Source organism: Octopus bimaculoides, chromosome 7 (assembly GCF_046866305.1).
Source record: "Octopus bimaculoides isolate indiv1 chromosome 7, ASM4686630v1, whole genome shotgun sequence".
NCBI lineage: Eukaryota > Metazoa > Mollusca > Cephalopoda > Octopoda > Octopodidae > Octopus > Octopus bimaculoides.
In genome coordinates this window covers 46,531,588-46,555,531 of record NC_142934.1, presented here as the reverse complement: position 1 = coordinate 46,555,531, position 23,944 = coordinate 46,531,588, and the positions used below count along the sequence as shown (strand labels likewise).

At 41.1% G+C, this 23,944-nt stretch overlaps 1 protein-coding gene across 2 annotated transcripts in view; it reads right to left on the bottom strand.

Annotated features, from left to right (window-relative positions):
* LOC106874171 (ankyrin repeat and MYND domain-containing protein 1) overlaps positions 1-23,944 on the bottom strand; it is an 87,256-nt gene that overhangs the window by 15,121 nt on the left and 48,191 nt on the right. For both annotated transcript variants that reach the window (XM_089355247.1, XM_089355248.1), the window contains 3 exons: positions 19,315-19,422; positions 16,098-16,230; positions 12,689-12,815 (listed from right to left, as the gene is read on the bottom strand). In XM_089355247.1, the coding sequence (XP_089211373.1) occupies positions 12,689-12,815; positions 16,098-16,230; positions 19,315-19,422 (368 nt within the window). The remainder of the gene's footprint in view (positions 1-12,688; positions 12,816-16,097; positions 16,231-19,314; positions 19,423-23,944) is intronic.

Below are 23,944 nucleotides of genomic sequence, written 5' to 3'. Positions count from 1 at the left end.
AGATGTTCAGGTGCAATAAAGACTGCAAACAAACAGGAAACAACTTCTATCTCATTCCAGGGTGAAAAACTAGAGGTAGTCGATAGCTTCCGCTATCTGGGCGACCAAGTTAGTAGTGGGGGTGGGTGCGCTGAAAGTGTAGCTGCTAGAATAAGAATAGCCTGGGCAAAGTTTAGAGAGCTCTTACCCCTGCTGGCGACAAAGGGACTCTCACTCAGAGTAAAAGACAGACTGTATGACGCATGCGTACGAACAACCATGCTACATGGCAGTGAAACACGGGCTGTAACTGCTGAGGACATACGTAAGCTCGCAAGGAATGAAGCCAGTATGCTCCGTTGGATGTGTAATGTCAATGTGAATACCCGTCAGAGTGTAAGTATCTTGAGAGAAAAGCTGAACATTAGAAGCATCAGTTGTGGCGTGCAAGAGAGACGATTGCGCTGGTATGGACATGTGGTGAGAATGGAGGAGGATAGCTGCGTGAAAAAGTGCCACACCCTAACAGTTGAGGGAAGCCGTGGAAGAGGTAGGCCCAGGAAGACCTGGGCTGAGGTGGTGAGGCAAGACCTTCGTACATTGGGCCTCACCGAGGCGATGACTACGGACCGAGACCTTTGGAAATGGGCTGTGCGTGAGAAGACCCGGCAAGCCAAGTAAGATCGTTGCCAGTGCCCCTGGACTGGTTCTTGTGCGGGTGGCACATGAGATGCACCATTTTGAGCGTGGCCGTTGCCAGTACCGCCTGACTGGCTCCTGTAGGATTTTCGAGCGAGATCGTTGCCAGTGCCCCTGGACTGGCTTGTGCGGGTGGCACATAAAAGACACCATTTCGAGCGTGGCCGTTTTCGTGCGGGTGACACGTAAAAGCACCCACTACACTCTCTGAGTGGTTGGCGTTAGGAAGGGCATCCAGCTGTAGAAACTCTGCCAAATCAGACTGGAGCCTGGTGTTGCCATCCGGTTTCACCAGTCCTCAGTCAAATCGTCCAACCCATGCTAGCATGGAAAGCGGACGTTAAACGATGATGATGATGATGATGATCCTTGCAATTTAGAACCCCCTATTCTTCTGATTCTCATATTGTAGGACATTAGCAAATCACTCACATTCTGATTTCTCCTTGACAAGTATATTTGTCACCTAACTTCCTTTTAAGCTACCTGGTATAATTTTCTGCTGCATCACTTTTTCTTGTTTTTCCAGACCTGTTTCTTTGCTGTTATAGTCTGTCTACCCCACAGTACTACCAGCATGTTACCTTCACTCTAAATGGAACTGTTGTGTCGACGCCCCCAGGCGAAGAAGTAGGATCTCCCAAGACATATAAATAGAGGTAGTCTGGCCGTGGTAGGTGTGTTGAGTAGCAGTTGAGTAGCAGTCGAGTAGCAGTTGTGTAGCGGTTGAGTAGAGATCATCCGATGGTGATAGATAGCAGTAGCATTGAGACATAACAGTGGCGACGAGGATTCGCAGCTCACACAACCATTGTGTAGTATTGCGATATAACAGAAACCTTGCCCCATCAACAGACTTGGTATGTAAACTTCAACAAGTTGTCTCAGAAGAACTTCCAGTTGTCCTTTATGCTGTAAGCTTTTATTTCTTCCTTATCACCCTTCAGCTAGTATTATTCTAAATTTCTGACATTTTGCTGGATCTTTCAGTTTCTATACCTTTTTCCTCTTCTGAGCCCCAACAGCTCTAAATCTGGAGTTACTATAATAACTAATTGCCTGTTTGTTCATCTGTTTGTCCATCTGACCATCTGTCCATCTGCTTGTCTGTTTTACTGCATAGATAGATAATAGACAGATTAATAAACAGACGCACAGACTAACAAACAGATAGATATGGTAATATAAAATTCTCATATTTTATTTCTCCTGATATGATAGCACACACACACACACACACACAGATGTATACACACACACAGATGTATACACACACACAGATGTATACACACACACAGATGTATACACACTCTCTCTCTCTCTCTCTCCTCTCTCTCTCTCTCTCTCTCTCTCTCTCTCTCTCTCTCTCTCTCTCTCTCTCTCTCTCTCTCTCTCTCTCTCTCTCTCTCTCTCTCTCTCTCTCTCTCTCTCTCTCTCTCTCCTCTCTCTCTCTCTCTCTCTCTCTCCTCTCTCTCTCTCTCTCTCTCTCTCTCTCTCTCTCTCTCTCTCTGATACACCCATACACACACATGTACATTAACTGTCTCATACATATTCATTGACTGAAAAATACTCTCCTGACTGTGAAACACCATTCCATTCTCCTCTCTTTCTCCACTTTATTCATTCACCAATGGATTCTCATCAAAAAGCATTATGCTCTGTTTCCTTCTCAGCTTTTTCTTGAAGAATCACTGTCCTAAATTATGGAGATTTTCTCTGTTTCTTCCTTACAGCAAAAAAAATAATTACCTTCCTTTCCTGTAATATAAAATACAAGTATATATCGTTATGTATATAACACACTAATTATGCATTTTATTAAAGTGTATCATAATACAATTTAAATACGCACACACACACACATACATACTTATGCATTCATTCATTTGTTTTACATTTGGTGCCCATGCAAGCATGGGTTAGATGAATGATTACAGGTAAGTTCACCGCCATCGATTCATCACAGGAGAGTTCACTGCCATCAATTCACCATGAAGAAAGTTCTAGAAACAATTCCACAGAGAATATACAGATTTAGTAGAGGAAATGATCTGAAATTTGGCATGTCAAATGCGTCAAGGCAACATTGAAAAATGGAAAATCAAATACTGAACACTTTGAAGGCTACTGAGCTTTACTCAGCAGTACAGTGAGGGCTACTGAAAAGTAATGATGATGATGCTGATGATTGTAGTAGTAGTAGTAGTAGTAGTAGTAGTATAATTATTTTTTGATAGTAAACTTATTTCTCCATAAGCTTTCCTCGCAGTGAACATTCCTTATGGTGAACTTTCCTGCAGTGGATTGATGTAATATGCAGAGGTATTGTTTTACAGCCTGGATGCACTTGCTGTCATTAACACTTGTATTTCAAGTAAGTTGGGTGGTTTTCCTTCGACTTGTCTTTGACAGTTCAAACTACCAAATGGTTTGTGGATTGGGAAATGTCAACAAAAGACACTGTGTGTTGCTCAGATCAACAAAAAAAGTAAGGATTTGCACTGAAACACTCACTCATACACTTACATACACACACACACACACACACACACACACACACACAGACATGCACAGATATCTATCATCATCATCATCATCATCATCATCGTTTAACGTCCGCTTTCCATGCTAGCATGGGTTTGACGATTTGACTGAGGACTGGTGAAACCAGATGGCTACACCAGGCTCCAATCTGATTTGGCAGTGTTTCCACAGCTGGATGCCCTTCCTAACGCCAACCACTCAGAGAGTGTAGTGGGTGCTTTTACGTGTCACCCGCACGAAGGCCAGTCAGGCGGTACTGGCAACGGCCACGCTCATCTCGCTCGAGAAACCTCATGTGTCACCCGCACAAGAGCCAGTCCAGGGGCACCAGCAACAATCTCGCTCGAAAATCATACAACAACCCCACACAAGAGCCAGTTCAGGGGCACCGGCAACTATCTCGCTCGAAGAAATTTCATGTGTCACCAGCACAAGAGCCAGTCCAAGGGCACCGGCAACGATCCCGCTCGGAAAGATTTCATGTGTCGCCCGCACATGAGCCTGTCCAGGGGCACTGGCAACGATCCCGTCCCGCTCAAAACATTTCATGTGTCACCCGCACAAGAGCCAGTCCAGCGGCACTGGCAACAATCTCTCTCGAAAGATTTCATGTGTCGCCCGCACATGAGCCAGTCCAGGGGCACCGGCAACGATCTCGCTCGAAAAACCTCATGTGTCACCCGCACAGGAGCCGGCCCAGGGGCACCGGCAACGATCTCGCTCGAAAGATTTCATGTGTCGCCCGCACATGAGCCAGTCCAGGGGCACTGGCATCGATGCCGCTCAAAACATTTCATGTGTCACCCGCACAAGATCCAGTCCAGGGGCACTGGCAACGATCTCGCTCGAAAGATTTCATGTGTCGCCCGCACATGAGTCAGTCCAGGGGCACTGGCATCGATGCCGCTCGAAAGATTTCATGTGTCTCCCGCACATGAGCCAGTCCAGGGGCACTGGCAACGATCCCGCTCGAAACATTTCATGTGTCACCCGCACAAGAGCCAGTCCAGGGGCACTGGCAACGATCCCGCTCAAAACATTTCATGTGTCACCCGCACATGAGCCAATCCAGGGGCACTGGCAACGATCCCGCTCAAAACATTTCATGTGTCACCCGCACATGAGCCAGTCCAGGGGCACTGGCAACAATCTCGCTCGAAAATCCTCATGTGTCACCCGCACAGGAGCCGGCCCAGGGGCACCGGCAACGATCTCGCTCGAAAGATTTCATGTGTCGCCCGCACATGAGCCAGTCCAGGGGCACTGGCAACGATCCCGCTCAAAACATTTCATGTGTCACCCGCACAAGAGCCAGTCCAGGGGCACTGGCAACGATCTCGCTCGAAAGATTTCATGTGTCGCCCGCACATGAGTCAGTCCAGGGGCACTGGCATCGATGCCGCTCGAAAGATTTCATGTGTCTCCCGCACATGAGCCAGTCCAGGGGCACTGGCAACGATCCCGCTCGAAACATTTCATGTGTCACCCACACAAGAGCCGGTCCAGGGGCACTGGCAACGATCTCGCACGAAAGATATCATGTGTCGCCCGCACATGAGCCAGTCCAGGGGCACCGGCAACGATCTCGCTCGAAAGATTTCATGTGTCGCCCGCACGAGCCAGTCCAGGGGCACTGGCAACGATCTCGCTCGAAAGTTATCATGTGTCATCCGCACATGAGCCAGTCCAGGGGGACTGGCAACGATCCCGCTCGAAACAATTCATGTGTCACCCGCACAAGAGCCAGTCCAGGGGCACTGGCAACGATCTCGCTCGAAAGTTATCATGTGTCATCCGCACATGAGCCAGTCCAGGGGGACTGGCAACGATCCCGCTCGAAAGATTTCATGTGTCACCCGCACATGAGCCAGTCCAGGGGCACCGGCAACGATCTCGCTCGAAAAAACCTCATGTGTCACCCGCACAAGAGCCGGTCCAGGGACACTGGCAACGATCTCGCACGAAAGATATCATGTGTCGCCCGCACATGAGCCAGTCCAGGGGCACTGGCAACGATCCCGCTCGAAAGATTTCATGTGTCGCCCGCACATTTGCCAGTCCGGGGGCACTGGCAAACGATCCCGCTCGAAAGATTTCATGTGTTGCCTGCACATGGGCCAGTCCAGGAGCACTGGCAACGATCTCGTTCGAAAATCCCATGACGGCACCGCACAAAGCCTTTTCAGGGGCACAGCAACAATCTATTTCTATTTCACTTGCCTCAACAGGTCTTCGCAAGTGGGATTTAGTGTCCAATTTTAATTTAACTCGATTTCGATTTCACTTGCCTTAACAAGTCTTCACAAGTGGAATTTAGTGTCCAATGAAGGAAGGAAGGTACGCATAAGTGGACTGGCTGGGCCTTAGATTTAGGTCTCACTTGGCTTGCCGAGTCTTCTCGTGCACAACATATTTCCAAAGGTCTCGGTCAGAAGTCATCGCCTCGGTGAGGCCCAATGTTTGAAGATCGTGCCTTACCACCTCATCCCAGGTCTTCCTGGGCCTACCTCTTCCACAGGTTCCCTCAACTGTTAAGGTGTGGCACATTTTCACACAGCTATCCTCATCCATTCTCGCTACATGACCATACCAGCGCAGTCGTCTCTCTTGCACACTACAACTGATGCTTCGTAAGTTCAACTTTTCTCTCAAGGTACTGACACTCTGTCTAGTATGCACACTGACATTACACATCCATCGGAGCATACTGGCTTCATTCCTTGTGAGCCTACGCATGTCCTCAGCAGTCACGGCCCATGTTTCACTGCCATGAAGCATGGCTGTTCGTACACATGCGTCATACAATCTGCCTTTTACTCTGAGAGAGAGACCCTTTGTCGCCAGCAGAGGTAAGAGCTCTCTGAACTTTGCCCAGGCTATTCTAATTCTAGCAGCTACGCTTTCAGTGCACCCACCTCCACTGCTAATTTGGTCACCAAGATAGCGGAAGCTATCAACCACTTCTAGTTTTTCTCCCTGGAGTGTGGCAGAAGTTGTTTTCTACACATTTCCAGTATTTATAGCTCCAGAACATCTGCTGCAAACAAAAACTAACTTCCTAGTTAACCTTCCTTTGATATTGCTGCACCTCTTATGTGTCCATAGCTTGCACTGGGTGCATCTTATAGAGTTACTTCCCACTCCTTTTCTACAGATCGAGCAGGGCCATCTACCTGAAGGAGTTTGTGTTTTGTCTGCCTTCCTATTTATGAGGACTTTGGTTTTAGCTAGGTTGACTCTAAGGCCCTTCGATTCTAGTCCTTGCTTCCATACCTGAAACTTCTCCTCTAATTGTGATAGTGACTCAGCAATTAGTGCAAGGTCATCAGCATAGAGGAGCTCCCAGGGGCATCCTGTCTTGAATTCCTCTGTTATAGCCTGGAGAACTATGATAAATAGAAGGGGGCTGAGGACAGAACCTTGGTGGACCCCTACCTCCACCCGGAATTCTTCACTGTACTCTCTGCCAATCCTCACCTTACTGACAGAGTTTCTGTACATGGCTCGCACAGCTCTCACTAACCATTCTTCTATCCCTAGTTTCCTCATTGACCACCAGATGAGAGATCGGGGGACCCTGTCAAAGGCTTTCTCCATATCAACGAAAGCCAGGAACAGAGGTTTATCCTTGGCTAGGTATTTCTCCTGAAGCTGTCCTACCAGAAATATAGCATCAGTGGTGCTTTTCCCAGGCACAAACCCAAACTGCATCTCATCTAAGCTGACTCGCTCCCTAAGCAGTTGAGCTATGACCCTCTCCGTGACTTTCATTACCTGATCTAAAAGCTTGATACCTCTGTAATTATTTGTATCTAAAGCGTCACCTTTACTTTTGTAGCAGTTGATTATGGTGCTGCTACACCAGTCATTAGGTATGACTCCTTCGTGTATCACCTGGTTCGTAATACGGGTGACTAGGCTATAGCCGACACTGCCAGATATTTTGAGCATTTCTGCAGTGATTCCTGATGGGCCAGGGGCTTTCCCTGTCTTCATACTCTTAATTGCTTTATCTACCATGGTACTGTCAACTCAGATAGCTGGTCCCTCTGTTGGGTCAACATACGGCAGACTCTCTTTCTCCCATTCATTCTCTTTATTAAGCAATCTATCGTAATGGCTTCTCCAGACCTCTTTCTTTGCAGCATCATTTAGAGCAAGCGTACCATCATCCATGCAATCACTATTCTCTCTCCTACACTGTCTTGCGACACATAGGGAGGGCGTTCAGCTGTGAAAATCATGCTGAAACTAACCTTGCCCGTGCTAGTGCCATGTAAAAAGCACTGAGTCCACTCTGTGGAGTGATTGGTGTTAGAAAGGGCATCCAGCCATAAAATCTCTGCTAAAACAGACACTGTAGCCTTGGGTAGTTTTTCTACCTGGCTGGCTCCTGTCAACCCTCCTACCCACGCAGGCATAGAAGATGGATGTTAAACAATGATGATGATGATATATATATATATATATATATATATATATATATATATATATATATAAACAATTGCAGTGCGGAAGGCGTTTATAAGCCATTTAAGAAACACACAAAAAGCGCTAAATTCACTTCAACATTTAAATTTAATTTGCATCTCTGAGATGCAGTACAGAATTTTGTCAGTGAACAGGTCGCGGTCTCAAAGCAACGAAAATATTTTGGCAAATTAAATTTAAATGTTGAAGTGAATCTAATGGTTTTTGTGTGTTTCTTAAATGGCTTATAAACACCTTCCACGCTGCAATTGTTTCCGTTCTAGCACACGATCTCAGATCAGGTCGCCTGCTATGCAAGTACATCTCCATAACATATATATATATATATATATATATATATATATATATATATATATATATATATATATAATTTTCCAGAGGATGTTGCAACCGTTACCAATATAGCATAAGAACTTACCTTAGGGGATCATTAATTAGAGTCCTTAAGGGTCGTTCTCACAGTTTATATTTATATTTCAAGGTTTTTAACTTTTAAATTCGTATATTTATTTCTTTTAAATATACGAATTTAAAAGTTAAAAACCTTGAAATATATATATATATATATATATATATATATATATATATATATATTGCTTGTTTTCACCTTTTCGATATCAGTGAAGAATTTCACTGGAAAAGTAGATATAAGATTGCCAGGATTTTGTCTCTCTCACCAAGGTCAGTGGCTATTGAACGCCGACGAAGGGAAATAACCCTGAAATCCGGATCCGTTCGTGCTACAGATCATGGTGAGAGGGATAACTTCCCTTGGCAAACAGGACACAGTCGTGTGTCGATAAGTCAGCTGGAGGAGATGTCCTCCAGGGGCTAAAAGCAACAGTAACATCCACCCCTAGGGGTCAGCCACACTTAAGTGACAATATACTACACTTTATCGTGCAGTTACTGTTAATACTTCATTTAGAGAATTAACATTGCTTATATATATATATATATATATATATATATATAATCAATGAGAGAGAAAGAAGATGGAATATATGAGAATCTTTACATCTTCCATCTCTCTCATTAATCAAATATCCAACAAATACTGAGTTAGTGAACATGCTTTACTTGTAAACAAGTTGTATGCTATAAGATTTATTAACTACATACATCATTTTCATCATCATCATCATTGTTTAGCATTCATTTTCCAAGCATGCATGCGTAGGATAGTTGACAGGAACCAACCAGGTAGAAAACTACCCTCAGCTACTGTGTCTATTTTGGCTGGGTTTTTACAGCTCGATGGCCTTCCTAACACCAACAACATACACATATATATGTTTGTATATGTGTGTGTGAGTATATATATATATATATAAACAATATATGAGTATATGCATATATATGTACATGTATGTACATACCTTCATCTACATGTACATATAGATACATAACTGGGTACATGACGTGGCAAAAGAACATGGACAAAATGATAAACAAGGTACAACAAACAAGCAAGCCACATAGAAACATCTCCTTCATCAGCTGCCACCATTAAAACACCGGCGTTTCGAAGAATTAAGGCAGTACGCATCGTTGAAATGGTTCTTCCCATGAACACAAATTAAATTATTTTCGTGGAGGGTAGTGGCGGACGGAAAACAAGACAGGAAAACGAAACGGTGAATAAACAAACAAGCAAAAAGGCTGTACAGCCAGACATGAAGTGTGTATGTGTTAAATGCTGTGAAGCACGAACAGGAGGGGCAAAAAGTTGCCATCATTGTCCAGTGGGAGAGAGTGTGTGTGTGTGTGTGTGTGTGTGTGTGTGTGTATGCATGCATGTGTGTGCCTGTGTATCTGAAAGGAATGTCAATGGAAAAGAGAAGGAAAGAAAAAAGGAAGAAAGGAAGAAGAAGGAATTGTGTTTACATCTATACAGCTGGTTAGTTCAAAAAAGGAAGGAGACAAATATGAAAACCAAGTTAACCAGGTTCAATTCTAGTCGGCACAAAAATGTCCCACTATCTGGGTTTCTTGTCTTTTTTAGGCTCTGTTGATCCAAAGATGAATAACGATTAAGAATAATGAAATATTGTGATGATTCAATGAGTGAGGTATCTAAATATTGGTAAGTTCATTTTGTCATTGGCATGGATCAAAAATAAATATAAAATATAGCATTTCTGTAGTCATTTACCAAAATAAATTGGCAAATGGTGCCATTGTTTTAGATACTGAAATAACAAGTTTCAAAATAGTTTTGGATTCACTTTTAGGATCAAATCCGTTATGGAATAAAAAAAAACAAATAAATATAATTACAAAAATAGAGAAAGTATATGTAAAGGTATAAAAATACAAAGATAGTGAAGTATGTGAAAAGATGAAAATTGCTGGTAAAATTTTTTTTTTAAATTACAGTTTACTTTACAAATTTGGTCCTTCACCCAGTACAAATCATTACAGAAATAGTGATATTTCACCAGTCACGGCTATTTACATATACACACACACACACAGAGCCATAAATGAACAGAGGAACCATTATATAAGAATACAAAGGCCCACAGACCTCACAATGAGACCCATTGTTGCAGGGCCCCAAGTACCAACACAGCAACTAAGCCACTTCATAGATGTACTCCTCAAACCTTTATGTCCGCTGATACTAAGCTACATAAGAGATGACATAGACTTCCTCACACACATTCCAAATACGGTTCCGGAAAACACCATACTTGCAAGCTTTGATGTCACAAACTTATACACGAACATACCACACACCCTGGGTCTGGAAGTGATACAATACTGGGTAGAAAAATACAGGGAACTCATAGATAAACATTTCAAAACAGACTTTATCACCAAAGCCACCCAATTAATACTTGAAGAGATCACATTCTAATTTAACAACAAGTCATACCAGGCACGGCTATGGGTATAAAATTCGCACCTTCATATGCCAACCTAGTGATGGGTTTCTTTGAGAACAAACTATACGATGAAGTAGGGAACATCTTTGAACGCAACTTCAGAGAAGACATCAAGAAAAAGTGGAAACGCTACCTCGATGACTGTTTCATCTTTTGGAACAGATCAGAAGAAGATCTACGAACATTCCACAACATCCTCAACACATTGCACCCATCTATCCACTTCACAATAGATACCAACTACAAAGAACTTCCCTTCCTAGACATCAACATCAAGATACACAACTCCATCGTCACAACAGACATCTACTACAAAAAAACCGACACACACCAATATTTAAATTTCTACTCCTGCCACCCATCCAACATAAAAAGAAACATTCCACATAGTATGGCAAGACGCATATGCAGCATAGTAACTGACTCACAGACACGCCAAATAAGACTAAATGAACTTACAAACTTCCTACTAGAACAGAAATACCCACTCAAATTAATAAAAAATGGAATCTCAAGAGCAAGAAACGGAATCGCAAGGGCAAGAAACGGAATCACAAGAGCAATGAAACTGGAGTTCACACAACTCGAAACTCCAAAAAAAAAAAACAAAGAAAACATCATCCCTTTCATAAAAACACAAAACCCTGGAATCACCAACATGTTTCACATTATACATTTAAACTGTGTATATATATATATGTATATATATGTATGTATGGGAGAATTTACGAAAAAAAACAACAGATGAGGACAAGTGGTGTAAACAACAAAAGGATGTATTAGTTTAACGCTCGGGAATAGAGAAAGTCTTTAACGTTTCGAGCTACGCTCTTCTATGTATATGTGTATCTATATGTGTGTGTGTGTGTGTGTGTGTGTGTGTGTGTGTGTGTGTGTGTATATAGCCATGACTGGTGAAATATCACTATTTCTGTAATGATTTGTACTGGATGAAGCACCAAATTTGTAAAGTAAACTGTAATTTTTTTTTTATATTTCACCAACAATTTTCATCCTTTCACGGAATCGCCTGACTGGCCCCGTGCTGGTGGCATATATAAAGCACCATTCGAGTGTGGTTGTTGCCAGTGCCACCTGACTGGCTCCCATGCCGGTGGCATGCAAAAAGCACCATTCGAAGCATGGCCGATATCAGTATAGCCTGACTGGCCCTTGTCCCAGTGGCATGTAAAAAGCACCCACTGTGGTTGGTGTTAGGAAGGGCATCCAGCTGTAGAAACTCTGCCAGACCAGATTGGAGCCAGGTGCAGCCTTCTGGCTTGCCAACCCTCAGTCAAACCATCCAACCCATGCCAGCATGGAAAGTGGATGTTGAACGACAATGACGACGATGATGATGATTATGTTGTTGTTGGCACTCCGTCGCTTACGACGTCGAGGGTTCCAGTTGATCCTGATCAACAGAACAGCCTGCTCATGAAATTAACGTGCAAGTGGCTGAGCACTCCACAGACACGTGTACCCTTAACGTAGTTCTCGGAGATATTCAACGTGACACAGTGTGACAAGGTTGGCCCTTTGAATTACAGGCACAACAGAAACTGGAAGTAAGAGTGAGAGAAAGTTGTGGTGAAAGAGTACAGCAAGGTTCGCCACCATCCCCTGCCGGAGCCTCGTGGAGCTTTAGGTGTTTTCGCTCAATAAACACTCACAACGCCCGGTCTGGGAATTGAAACCGCGATCCTATGACCGCGAGTCCGCTGCCCTAACCACTGGGCCATTGCGCCTCCACAATGATGATGATTATGACAGAGGCAGTATTAATACCAAGTAGTAATATTTACCCCCACTTAAATGTGGATGTTCTATTAGAACAAACAATACTGTGGTAGATTCCATGACAGAAACTCTCATATTGGATTTTGGGTGCAAGAGTCCATTTTGCACCAAAAGCAAATATCAGAGTTTCTCTCATGGTATCTATTGCAGTATGGTTTGTTCTAACAGAACATCCACATTTAAGTGGGAATAAATATTAGCTATAATATAACATATGTTATAATATACACAATATACTATTAAGTAGTAAATTATAATTAAATAAATAAATAAATAAATACTTTAATTTTCTGCCAGATAACCCAGTTTGCTCGCTGTCTAGCTCTCCTTCCTCTTCAATATCCGCAAAATGAAGGGTCTTTCCTTTTTTAACTTCCTCTTCAGAAAGATAACCTGTTCGCATAATACCTGTTAGAATTAAAAATAAAACAACATAGTAAGGATTTCAAATTTTGGCACAGGGCCAACAATTTCAGGAGGGGAGTAAGTCGATTACATTAACCCCCCAGTACTCAACTGGTACTTGTTTTATTTACCTTGTAAGGGTGAAAGGCAAAATTGACCTCAGCAGAATTTGAACTCAGAATGTAAAGACAGAAAAAATGCTGCTAAGCATTTTGCCTGGCATGCTAACAGTTCTGCCTGAACAGCAACATAATAATAATGATGATGATGATGATGATGATGATCCTTTCTACTATAGGCACAAGGCCTGAAACGTTTGGGAAGGGGGCCAGTTGATTGGATCGATCCCAGTACACAGCTGGTACTTAATTTATTGCCCCCCCCCCCTCAGTAGAATTTGAACTCAGAATGTAGCAGCAGACGAAATACCGCTAAGCATTTTGCCCAGCATGCTTACAATTCTACCAGCTTGCCAATAATGATGATGATGATGATGATGATGATGATGATGATGATTATTATTATTATTATCATTATTATTATTATTATTATTATTATTATTATTATTTTATGTTTGACTTTTGTTTTGCATTTGTACAAGTTGGATCCAAGTCTCACCCAGAGACCTCAAGAGACAACAAGTTAGAAGTTCATGTAGGTGTTATACCTAGGGTACCATATATTTGGATTTGTACAGTTTTGTTCAAGTGAATGTTTAAGAAACCATAAGAAAATTATGTGTTTGCTTTAAAATTTGAGATCACATAGACAGTATTTTACGTAGGATATGGGCAGTTCCCATGAGCACTATCTTTTGAACTTCAGCCATTTTGGGGTTTCCTGGTATCTGAGCTAGGTAGTAATCAGCCCGTTTCGCTGTCATTCCCAGGGCACCTATGACAATAGGTATTGTTATAATTATTATTATTATTATTTCTAACTTTCTGTACACACAAGCAATATCTTACACTTAAATACTTCAAAGGAGAGTCACCATCTGTGACGTTAATCCCACCAAGATATCCCCTTTCCTGAATGCAAAATCTGAACACACATAGCACACAAATTCCACACATAGAAGAAATATGCCCCAATAATGAACTACCTCAGCACAGAAGTATATGACTACCACACCCAGAACAAAAACAAAGTAATGCAAACAAATTGACCACACAGCAGTTTGCCCAAAAGACAAATCCAAGGGAGACAAACATTCAAAGGCTGTCATCCATGAGTAACAACCCTTGATTTATTGTTTGATTCATGAGAATTCACAAGAATCTCTGCAACGTAAATGAGACTGTATTTTCCAAAATGTGGCTTGAAAAAATTGTTAGACACAAGGATATATTCCTACTTTTCTTAACATCAAACCAATGGTAGCCTTAATTCACAAATAAAGAAATCATATCCACCAATGCAGTGTTGTGCACTCATTTTCCATCGTTTGACATTTACTCACACACATATGCACATATGTATATATATATATGAACATATGAATTATGCAATAGGAGCTGCTCTGGAGTAAAAACATTATCTGCATTGTGTTGTTGAATAACTGCAGTTCCTGGTTTTTCAATGACATACATGTTAGAAATCATCATCATCATTATCATCTTTGTTTAACGTCCGCTTTCCATGCTAGCATGGGTTGGACGATTTGACTGAGAACTGGCAAGCCAGGAGGCTGCACCAGGTTCCAATCTGATCTGGCAGAGTTTCTACAGCTAGATGCCCTTCCTAACGCCAACCACTCCGAGAGTGTAGTGGGTGTTTTTACGTGCCACTGGCACGAGGGCCAGTCACATGGTACTGGCAATGACCACACTCAAAAAGGTGTTTTTTTACGTGCCACCTGCACAGGAGCTAGTCCAGTGGCACTGGCAACGACCTCGATCAAATGATTTTCTAACATGTCACCAGCACAAGTGCTAGAAAGCGATGCTGAAATGTTTTATATAAACACACATACACAAGTATATATGAAGCCACAAGCATACAGGTGCAAAACAAGGTGGAAAGGTAGTACTTGATTACCAAAGGCAAAGTAAATTAGCTTTACTGGAGCTGAAGACTTCACAAACTATTACATAGAGTTTCATGTAATCAATCGGTTATGTGAAACTGTATGTGACAATTTATGAAGTCTTTACAGTTTCAATAAAATATTATATGTATGAATGCAGCTATTTTGGGGGAATGCCCAGAAGAACTTTAGTTGATCTAATCGACTCTGGTACTTATTTTCTTTTTATGCCTGTGTTTTTTTGCTGAACTGCTAAGTTACAGGGATGTAGATACACCAATACCAGTTGTCAAGAGGTGGTGGGGAATAAGCACAAACACAAAGACACACACACACACACACAAATGCACATGAACACACATCTTATTACACTTGTTAGTTATCAAATTTTTATGCACTAAGTTGGCTAGCAACATATGGGGTTTGAAGATCAACTGTACACCACATACAATCAAGTGGAAAATTGTAGAGAAATCCATGCTATAAGCAAATGGATCTAAGAAATGCAACTTATGCATAACTGAAAGACTGAACATTTCTTTTTAGATCTAAGTACTCCACCACACTACTTAATTCCAGATCCAACATTTTTGGCAAATGTAAGCATGTGGACAAATTTCCTTTGACAAGCTGGAGGACACTGCCCTCTCCAAACTGAGCAGCTGCCTTGCGGACTTTGGACCACTCTCTATTGCATTATTCTTCAACAAGTACTTAAATTATGACTTCTACAGTCAAAGGGGATATAACTTAAATTGTCTTTCTTTTCTTTTTCTGTTTTTATTCGCCTTTCCACTTTTTGCATCAACATTCTCCTCATTTTATCTCACGGTTCTCATATACCTGTGTCCTGATTTTCAAATACAGCAGATCATGTGCTCAAAGCCCAGTGATTGCTTGGAGACACAAGGTGCATTATTAGAACATGTCTCACTGTGTGCTCTCACAGCTAGAAACTATCAGTAACTCTTTTCTTTATATTGTGCACATTAACTGATATTTATATATATTTATGATTGAATGATTTAAATATATTTTTGAGTAAATGATAAACACACACACACACACACACACACACACACACACACACACACACACACACATACATACATACATATGAATATATAAGACACACACACATACGCACATACATACATACATACGAATATATAAGACACACACACACACACATTACTTTCCACTTACTTATGAAACTGTTCCCGAAAATCTGAGGCAAAAAATGACTTAATATTTACTTTGCTTTGACACTGAAAGAATAGCTTCTCGCATTTTATTGCCCAAAAAAACGAGTAGCTGCTTTCTGTTGTTGTATGTCACTCTTTCAGATACTGTCAGTGCATGGTATGGCAGGTGCGCTATACGGGAATCCTGGAAAGATGAATATCACTGAGTGAAAACAAAAGAATTAACTGCTTAATAGTACAATATATATATATATATATATATATATATATATATATATATATATATATATATATATTAGATCGTCAAGTATGAAATTTATAGAAAAGAAAAAAAAGTTTGCTAATGTTTTTATAAATACAAGGACCCATATTGTCAATACACTTTTGCTATTTCAGTGGTAGCTTGTCCAGCCCGGAACTGTTAAAGCCTGGCAATCTAGAATCAATAAAATCTTGGAAGGCCTGTTTTACAGCATCGTTGGGATTAAATTTTTTTTCCTATCAAAAAGTTATCCAAATTCTGGAAGAAGCGGTAGTCAGTGGGGGCAAGATCAGGTGAGTATGGTGGATGATGGAGAATTTTCACCTCCAACTCCTGTAGTTTCGCCAATGTCATTTTTGCGATGTGTGGTCTGGCATTGTCTTGCAATAAAATAAGAGTGGATCTGTTGACTAATCTAGGCTGTTTTTTTTGTAAGTTTCTACATCATATGGTCCAGTTGGCTGCAGTATACTTTGGCCGTGATTGATGAGCCAGGTTTAATGAAATGATAATGGATCACACCTGTGCCAGACCACCAAACACACACCATCAGCTTCTTTTGATGAATTTTGCTTTTTGGACTGTGTTTCGGTGGCTAGTTTTTGTCCAACCTTTGTACTGAACATTTACGGTTGTTGTATCGGATCCATTTCTCATCACATATTACAATTCGATTAAAAAATGATTCATTTTTATGACGAGAAAGTAGCATAATGCAGGCTTCCAAACGTTACTGTTTCTGATTTTCATTGAGCTCATGTGGAACCCACTTATCCAAATTTTTCCTGTTACCAATATTGTTTGCTTGCTAACACAAAACAACAACGATAATTCACGGGCACTTTGAGATGGATCTGACTCGATGGGTCTGACTCGATGGGTCTGACTCGATGGGTCTGACTCGATGGGTCTGACTCGATGGGTCTGACTGGATGGGTCTGACTCGATGGGGGCTTTCAGTTTGTCATTATCCACCTTTGTTTCTGGTCATCCACATAACTCATTTGTGAGGTCAAAGTTATCAGAACAAAATTTTACAAACCAATTTGATACTGTATGCTGTGTAATAACATTAGAATGAAATACTCCGTTAATATTCTGAGCAGTCTATGATGCTGTATTTCCAAGGAAGAACTCATATTTCAAAACTGTATGAATTTCCGACTTATCCTTCTCTAAACAAAAATAGCAAGAACCGAATTATAAATACTTTATAAAGCGCAAAATGAGTTAGAATAAAAAAATAGATGTGTCAGCTTTCTAACAAAAAAATAAAGATTATCAGAATAAGTGGGGATTTTTGTTTGTTGGCACTCTGTCGCTTACGACGTCGAGGGTTCCAGTTGATCCGATCAACGGAACAGCCTGCTCGTGAAATTAACGTGCGAGTGGCTGAGCACTCCACAGACACGTGTACCCTTAACGTAGTTCTCGGGGATATTCAGTGTGACACAGTGTGACAAGACTGAAACTTTGAATTACAGGCACAACAGAAACAGGAAGTAAGAGTGAGAGAAAGTTGTGGTGGAAGAGTACAGCAGGGTTTGCCACCATCCCCTGCCGGTGCCTCGTGGAGCTTTAGGTGTTTTCGCTCAATAAACACTCACAACGCCCGGTCTGGGAATCGAAACTGCGATCCTATGACCACGAGTCCGCTGCCCTAACCACTGGGCCATTGCGCCTCCACTATCAGAATATAATAAAGGTGCAAAATGATCAGCTGTTAAAGTTTACCATATACCTTACTACAAATTTCATACTTGACAACCTAATATATATATATATATACATACACACACACACACACACACACACACACACACACACACACACACACACACACATATATATATATATATATATATATATATATATTCTGTTATTTGTTTCAATCATTTGACTGCGGCCATGCTGGTGCACTGCCTTTAGTCAATCAAGTTGACCCAAGAGCTTATTCTTTGTAAGCCTAGTACTTATTCTATCAAGCCAGTTAAAAAAATGGGAAAACAAGTGGAATGGATGGCATATGTTACCAAAGATATTACACTTTGCCTAATGAATATATTCAGGGAAGTACAAGAAGGAAGATCATGATTTTGTTTCTTTAATGGGCGGGGCTTCCATCTGCCTTTGAAGGGAAAATTAAATGATGCCCTCGTATGGAAAGATATATTTGCCATCATGCACAGCGTAGAATATAGAAGTATGTGCTGGGTTTTTTTATGACTAAGGATGAAATGAGAAGACAAGTAAAGCTTGAGCATCACTCAATGATGTCACAGAGCATAGGCTTTACAAATAGCAGAATTACAGCCATCATATTGGCTTTAAATTTTAGCACAAGGCCAGCAATTTTGGGGGAAGGCCCAAAACTGGTACTTATTATATCAGCTCTGAAAAGATGAAAGGCAAAGTCAACCTTGGTGGAATTTGAACTCAAAACATAGAGATGGATGAAATGCCACTAAGCATTCTGCCCAGCATGCTAACTATTTTGCTAGCTCACTGCCTTATCATATTGAACCCTTTAGCTTATTATCGCCTTTGAGCACCACTAACGATATATAATAAGCATAGTGGTGATCCCTACATTGATACATGGTCAGATGGCATCTGTATAGTAATTTAGCTTCTAATGAAATCATAGCCAGCAGTGATTTTTGTTATGGCATTTCATATCTGAAATGTTAGACGTTTGGCTAAAATTTTTATAGAATATCTGTAGAGTTAACCTCAACAAGTGACATAAAGCACACTGCTAACACAGTAGAACATAGTATGGACTTATAAAAAACGTTTGATATACTTTATAGTATACTTTGGTTGCATAGGGAAATATTGTGTCCCTACAAGTCACTAGCTTCTAATGATCCTTGAAAACCACAAGGCCATGCTGGAGTAGTACTCCATTGAGGGAGTAGAGGGGGTGAGTGCACCTAACAGACTGGCAGTATGAAGCAGAATGCCCAGTTGTAACAGATATGGTGATAAAGTAATAAATGATACCAAATTAAACATGTAATGGGCATAGTCAACTACTGAGGACTGCACTCTTTTGGATCCAGTGGGGACTTCTGTAAGAATATTGGCACCATACTTCAGTAATGTTTCAATCTAAAAAAGAAAAAGAAAGAAAGTAAAATAAAAAATATAATTATTTCATCATAATTATATCAAAACTATAAAAGAAAATAATCAAAATGAATGATTAACCCTTTAGTATTCAAATAACTCCATCAAATGTAATATTCGGTATTCATAGTTTTGAAGTAATCCTGTATTATCTCATAGTCTTGAAGTTTCGATGATGTGAGTGTTTACCTTTAGAATGTCATAGTATTATAGGTGTGAGAAGCCAAACCTGGTTGGTTTAAGCATAAAACAGTTGGAATGCTTGGCCTCTATATGGCCAGTTTAATTAGTTAATTAGTTAATTAGTTAAAAAGAATTATCAAAATGAATTATCAAAATAGATCAGGCAGCCCACTTATATGTACTTTCCTTCATTGGACACTAAACTTCGCTTGCGAAGACCTGTTGAGGCAAGTGAAATCGAAATCGAAATCGAATTAAATTCGATGACTGACACCCGTGCCAACGTTGTCTCTTTCATTGGAAACGAAACTCGGATTGCGAAGACCTATTGGGGCAAGCGAAAGTGAAACCGTCAATAGCACCTGTGCCCAGCGTCGCCTCCCTGGCACTTGTGCCGGATGGCACGTGTAAAGACATTTGAGCGAGATCATTGCCAGTGCTGCCGAACTGACTCCTGTGCAGGTGGCATGTAAAATACACCATTTTGAGCGTGGCTGTTGCCAGTACCGCCTGACTGGCTTTTGTGCCAGTGACACGTAAAAGCACCCACTACACCCTCTGAGTGGTTGGCGTTAGGAAGGGCATCCAGCTGTAGAAACCAAGCCAAATTGGACTGGAACCTGATGCAGCTCTCTGACGTGCCAGCACCGGTCAAGCCATCCAACCCATGCCAGCAGGGAAAATGAACGTTAAAGGATGATGATGATGATGATGACGACAATGATGACAATGGTGATGGTGATGATGGTGATGGTGATGACGAGGATGACAGCAATGATGACGATGACAACGTTGATGACAAAGACGACGATGACGACAATGATGATGATGATGACGATGATGACAATGATGATGATGATGATTATCCTGTATTTTGTGAAAGATTCTTAACGACTAAAACTGATAATAAAATAGAAAAAAAGTAAAAGTAAAACCTTTCACTAGAGACAACAAAGTTGTAGAATGTATAGGGTATAGGAGAGGAAAGGTTATGAAAATGTATATCAGGGCATCTTAGTTCTGTCACTAAGAAAGAAGTTGTTCTTTCACTAAGAAAGAAGGCAGCAAGCTGGCAGAAACCTTAGCATGTAGGACGAAATGCTTAGCAGTATTTCGTCTGACTTTATGTTCTGAGTTCAAATTCTGTCGAGGTCGACTTTGCCTTTCATCCTTTCGGGGTCAATAAATTAAGTACCAGTTACGCACTGGGGTTGATGTAATCGACTTAATCCCTTTGTCTGTCCTTGTTTGTCCCCTCTGTGTGTAGCCCCTTGTGGGCAATAAAGAAATAAGAAAGAAGTTGTTGTACGTAGCTTGTTGTACTTAGTTTAGCTGCGAGAAACATGTCTCTGAACTCTGGAGAAGTTACATAAAAAAAACTACTATATTTTTACTGATGGCTATATCTTTCACCAACATACATTAGCAAAAGACACATATGCAGCCACACACACACACTTACATACTGATACACATGTCTTTTATTTTTTCATCCTTTATCTCTTTCAGTCATTAGACTGTGGCCATGCTGGTGCACTGTCTTGAAGAGTTTTTAGTTGAACAAAGTGAACCCAGTACCTTTTTATTTTTTTAAGCCTGGTACTTATTCTGTCAGTCTCCTTTCCTGAACCACTAATGTTACAGGGATGTAAACAAACCAATACCGGTTGTAAAGTAGTAGTGGAAGACAAACACATGCAAACACACACACACATGCACACACACACACACACACGCATGTATATACATATACATATACAAAGGGCTTTTTGCAGTTTCCTTCTACCAAATCCACTCACAAGTGTTTGGTCAGCTTGAGGCTATAATAGAAGGCACTTGCCCAAGGTGCCATGCAGTGGGACTGAACCTGGAACCATGGGGCTGGGAAGTAACAGTCAATTCAAGGTTATAATGGAAAACACCTTCCAAAGGTGCCATGCAATGGGACTGAGCCCAGAACTTGGTGGTTGTAAAGTATACCTGTACCCTAAAATCATCATCATCATCACCCTCTTCCTCCTCCTCTTCCTCCTCCTCCACATCATCATCATCATCATTGTCAGTGCTTTACATTCACTTTTCCATACTAATATAGATTGGATGTTTTTTTTTTTTCAGAGACAGTATTTTACAGCTGGTTGCTCTTCCTGTCACTAACCTTTTTAGTCATTTGTTGTAACAGCAGGAACATATGACATACCTCTTCTAAAACTGGGATACACATGGTAAGCCAGCACCTTAATAAACATTGTTTTTGTGAACTCCAAAAACTAAGACTATCTTTGCATACAGTGGAGTCATCTTCAGAGAATTAACATCTTTGGGGTGATGTTTGTCTCTAAAATATTCATTGCCACTCCCCATAGGCCATGCTCACTCACTAATACAATATGAACTATCATTCCAAAAATGGTTAAACCCTTTAGCATTCCGATAACTTAGTCATATGTAATGCTTCTTTATTCACATTGTTTTGAATTAATCATGCATTATCTCATAGCATTGAGATTTCAATCGTGCGTTTGTATATTTTTAGAATGACATTATAAGGTAGACGTGAGAGGCCAGATGTAGCCAATTTGAACATAAAACAGGTAGAATATATGGGCCGGATATGGCCAGGTTGAATGCTATAGGGTTAAATCTCTTATACTGGTTTTTAATCATCATCAACATCATCATCATCATCGTCGTTTAATGTCCGCTTTCCATGCTATCATGGGTTGGACGATTTGACTGAGGACTGGTGGACCAGGAGGCGACACCACGCTCCAATCTGATTTGGCAGAGTTTCTACAGCTGGATGCCCTTCCTAATGCCAACCACTCTGAGAGTGTAGTGGGTGCTTTTACGTGTCACCGGCATGAGGGCCAGTCAGGTGTGTACTGGCAACGGCCACGCTCGAAATGGTGTATTTTACATGCCATCTGCACAGGAGCCAGTCCCTAAATAAAAAAATAAACAATGATTTTAGGGGTGGCGGGATTCAATACTTTCACCCCTAAATACATGTCCGGTACTTGATTTTATTAACCTGAGAAGGATGAAAGGCAAAATTGATCTCAGCAATTTTTGGTCTCAGAATGTAAAGAACTGGAAGAGATATCACAAGGCATTTTTGTCTGATGCTCTAATGCTTCTGCAAACCTTCTACCTTAAGTCTTGCATAAGCACTACACCTTTACATCCATGTAAATTCCTATTTGTTGACTCCAGATCAGCCTTGTTTAAGTAAACTTATAATGAAAAGTGTTCTAGCCATGGCCATCCATCTTTTTTGTTTCTCTCAGATAAAGTCTTTGTAGAATTTTATCATCCAATCATCATCATCATCATCATCATCGTTTAACGTCCGCTTTCCATGCTAGCATGGGTTGGACGATTTGACTGAGGACTGTGAAACTGGATAGGCAACACCAGGCTCCAATCTAATTTGGCAGAGTTTCTACAGCTGGATGCCCTTCCTAACGCCAACCGCTCAGAGAGTGTAGTGAGTGCTTCACTCTCTATTGCATCCATTTTTTTCGTTAAGATGGTATCTTTTAGTTTTTACTTGCTTCAGCCATTAGGCTGTGGCCATGCTGGAGCACCACTATGAAAGGTCTTAGTCAAATGGATTAACCCCAGTACTTATTTTTTTTCAGCCTGGTACTTATTCTATCAGTGTCTTTTTGCTGAACCATTAAGTTATGGGAATGTAAACAAACAAACACTGATAAGTCAAGTGGTAGTGGAGGACAAACAAACACAAAGACACACACACATAGCTATATATACATATATGTACATACATAAGATGAGCTTTTTTCAGGTTCTGTCAAGCAGATCCACTCACAAGGCTTTGGTTGGACTTGGGCTAAAGTAGAAGACACTCACCCACGGTTCCATGCAGTGGAACTGAACCTGGAACCATGCCGTTGGGAGTTAAACTTCTTACTGCAGAGGGTATGATTTAAGGGATATTGGCTACTATTGTACAGTTACTGTTTAGCGGTCCTCCTCATTGGGTCATATATACCCAAGACAATAGGGTGTACATGAGGAGAAACTGATTGCTATTTCTGTCAGGTCAAACTACTATGTAGCTTATTGGTCCATCCATCTGCCCATCCATCCTCCATCCATCTATATATGCATACATACATACATGCATGCATACATACATACATGCATGCATACATACATGCATGCATACATACATACATAAGGCAGTAAGATGTGATTTGAGAGAAAGTGGCTACTATTTCTATCAGGTCTAGCTATTATGTAGAGATCTCTCTTATTAGCTTATACATGAGACAGTAAGGTATAATTTGAGAGA